This window comes from Rhinatrema bivittatum, chromosome 16 (assembly GCF_901001135.1).
Source record: "Rhinatrema bivittatum chromosome 16, aRhiBiv1.1, whole genome shotgun sequence".
NCBI classification, from domain to species: domain Eukaryota; kingdom Metazoa; phylum Chordata; class Amphibia; order Gymnophiona; family Rhinatrematidae; genus Rhinatrema; species Rhinatrema bivittatum.
Window position 1 is genome coordinate 8,052,693 of NC_042630.1, and position 3,539 is coordinate 8,056,231.

At 40.5% G+C, this 3,539-nt stretch overlaps 1 protein-coding gene across 1 annotated transcript; it reads right to left on the bottom strand.

The window, feature by feature from the left end:
- Nucleotides 1–2,181: 2,181 nt before the first annotated feature.
- On the bottom strand, nucleotides 2,182–3,132 carry LOC115078525 (olfactory receptor 6M1-like). Its single transcript, XM_029581447.1, has one exon. It carries the CDS (start codon nucleotides 3,130–3,132, stop codon nucleotides 2,182–2,184), a length of 951 nt encoding a protein of 316 aa, XP_029437307.1.
- Between the last annotated feature and the right edge of the window lie 407 nt (nucleotides 3,133–3,539).

The following is a 3,539-nucleotide window of genomic DNA, read 5'->3' on the forward strand; positions in this document are numbered from 1 at the left end:
AAGGGTCCCAATAAGGGTCCCAGTAAGATCCCTGAGACACTCCACTGCCCACTCCCTTCCACTGAGAAAATTGTCCATTTAATCCTACTCTCTGTTTCCTGTCTTTTAACCAGTTTGTAATCCACGAAAGGACATCACCACCTATCCCATGACTTTTTACTTTTCCTAGAAGCCTCTCATGAGGAACTTTGTCAAACGCCTTCTGAAAATCCAAGTATACTACATCTACTGATTCACCTTTATTCACATGTTTATTAACTCCTTCAAAAAAAAGTGAAGTAGATTTGTGAGGCAAGAAGAGGAATGGAAACTTCTTTTTTTTTTTAACTCAGCCAACTGTGAAGCTATGGGTCTATTTGTTATTTTGTGACTGCATTTCTTTAAGACAAATTTTTCTGTATTTTAAATTCACTTCTAACTTGTTTTGTTCTTTTGTCTTGCTACTCTGCAGGGCACCAGCAGCATATGCCCTGAAAAGAAGAAATCAGTTTTACTCCTATGTAATCATTCATCACGGTCCTGCAGGACCAGGTGCAGGCAAGATTAGAAAATGACCTTACTTTAAAAAAAAGACCAAAAAAAAAAAATCTAAGAGTGGAAACAGCCTGTTAGAGAAAGACATGTTAAAAAAAACAACACAAAAGTTAAGGAAACACCTGTATAAATCAACAGATGTTATTTGTGCAAGACTCTAGTCTTCAGAAGCAACGCTGTGTGAGTGCCCTCTAGTGGAGCTTCTCTGAACAGATAACCCAAGGCAAAGTAAGACCAAATCGATTCAGAATCAAGGTGTCTGTAAAAGCGAATTGCCAATATTTATTCATGCAGTAGGAAGTTAAGGAATGGACGAGATTAACAAACATAATAGCAATTTGGATTATGTTTATGTTATGTTATGTTATACTTACATACCTTACATACAGTTGGATCCCAATCAAGGTGACATCTTTTGGCCAAAGAGGGGTGCGTTTTTATTCCTTTAAGCTCAAATTTAAATTTCAGGCTAGAGTAGGGTAAACAAAGCTGCCAAAAGCCTGCAAGTTAGTTTCTAGTAACTGCTACCCAAAATGTTACTTTTTTTGGAATCTCTAGAAGGTAAATTATTTTCTCAGAAGAAAGAACGCTGATGCAAAAAGCCTAAGGACATTTTGAACAATTTTTTAAATTGAGCATTTAGAGCAAAAAGCCCCTGGTGCCATTAGCAGTGAGTTTTGGCTTCCACGGGTTTTCAAATGGAAATCTTCTTCTCCCTGTAGTTGCAGGAAATTAAATCCTTGGGCAAAAGAGAGACTGCTTCAATATGGGGCAAACTGATAAACATGCGGGATTTTATCACTCCCCTCCCCCCAAGGCTTTGGCTCAAAATTTCAATCTGGACTGCATTTTCAGGAATGGAATTTTCCCCTGGAATTTACCTGCAGTAAGGAAGGCAAGCATTTTACGTAGGTAAACATCTGTATGTCCACATAAAGAGTTCTGAAGCTCACCTGCCTAAATTTGTGCAGGCTGAGTTTCCCCAAGGTTCCTGAAACTTTTACTCTAGAATTGTAAAATAAAATGTATCCAATGAAGATCTTGAAAGATCCTGTAGATGCCCTTCTTTTTTTTAAATTTATATTGTTTCCTGGTTGGTCAACCACCTCAAAGCAGATTGTGTTCAGGAACATCATAGATGATTCCCTGTCCCCAGAATGGGAGAATCAGGCCCTAAGTTTGTACTGTATCTGATGCAACAGAGGGTGAAGTGACTTGCCAAATGTTACAAGAAACATTACCGGGGTTTGAAAAGTGGTTTCTCTGGCTTTCAGCCTCCTGCTCTAATCACTAGGCCACTGTGCCCTTTTTCAATGACATTCTACTATGATGTAAAATTTGGTTTCTTGGACACACCTAATGAAAAGTCATCTACACATTTTGAATTAATTCCTACTTTTTAGTGTTCAGTAAAATAGTTTCTCACACTTTTTTGAATTCTGTACAGGCTATGAAAACTATCAATGGACAAATGTAAGAGTAGCAGCCTAGGAGCTTTAGAGACCACCGTTTGCTTCTTCAGATGTCACCGAACCTTGAGTGCTGCGTCTCTTAGCCCAATGAAACATTTCCAGATTTAGCAAGAATTCCGGTTTTCCTTAAATAAGCCAGACATGTTATAAATACATGAATACTACTAGAAATCATTCACTTTGGGAAAGGGTGCCGTGACCTAAGGTGACCTAAGGTGTCCTTGAGGACCTCTTTGACTTTCACATTCCTCAAAGTATAAATGAAAGGGTTCAAAAGTGGGGCTAAAACACTGCTTATCACAACCACTATTTTGTCCAGGTCCAGAGGGCTCTTTTGCATCGGCCTCACCTCTATAAAAATGGCACTCCCGAAAGTGATGGAGACCATGCAGAGATGGGAGGCGCATGTGGAGAAGGTCCTCTGCCTCCCTTTCCTGGAAGACTTCTTCAGTATGGTGGATATAATATGCATGTAGGAGATGGTGGTGAGAGCTAAAGAGCCAAGCAACACAACGGAAGATACAATGAGAGCCACCACCTTAATGAGTCGCGTGTCCGCACAAGCCAGGGCCAGCATAGCTGAGCTGTCACAGAAGAAGTGGTTAATGAGCTTGGGGCCACAGAATGGGAGCCGGCAGATCAGCACAGTCGGAAGAAGGAGAAAGAGGAAGGAAGATATCCAGCAACCTATGACCAGCCAAGCACAAACCCTACTGCTCATGATGATGGAGTAATGCAACGGGCGACATATTGCTACATAGCGATCTATGGACATGACGGACAGAAGGAGAAAATCTGTGGTGGAAAGGTAAAAGTAGAAATAAGACTGGGCCAGGCAAGCTTCGTATGAAATTACTTTTTTCTCTGACACAAAGAGGATCAGGAGTTTTGGGACAATTACGGAAATGCAGCAGGTTTCCAGAAAGGATAAGTTGGCCAGGAAGAAATACATAGGGGTGTGCAGGCGGTAGTCCAGATATATTATCACAATGATTAAAATGTTCCCCATTAAGGTGACAAGGTAAGTCATAAAAAACAACCCGAAAAGGGAAATCTGCATCAGAGGAGAGCCCGGGAATCCTTCCAGGATGAATTCCGTCAGCCACGTCTCATTCTTCACCTTCATAGCACGTTGGGCGTCTGCAGTAATGACACAAAAAGATCACGGGGTGAGGATATGAACATTGGTGCCCGATCCAGAGAGTTCAATTGCAGTGAATCAGGTACTAAACATTGCACTGGAAGGCTTGAGGAATTGCAGACTCTGGATCTCACCTTTTGCCTTTCTATATTAATGGGGAAAGTGCTTTGCAGTTCCCTGGATCTCAGTCCCAAGCTCTGTTCTATCACTTGCTTGTTGCTTTCTCTACCTCAAATTTGCAAGGCTTTAAAAAGACAAGACATTTTCCCACCTTTCTTCCTCCTATATTTTGATTTGGGATCATGTCTGGATAAAGGTGTTATATAAATGTAAGTAATGTTAGTATAGTATTATTGCTAGGAGGATTTTTTTTTTTTTTTTTTTTTGTATAA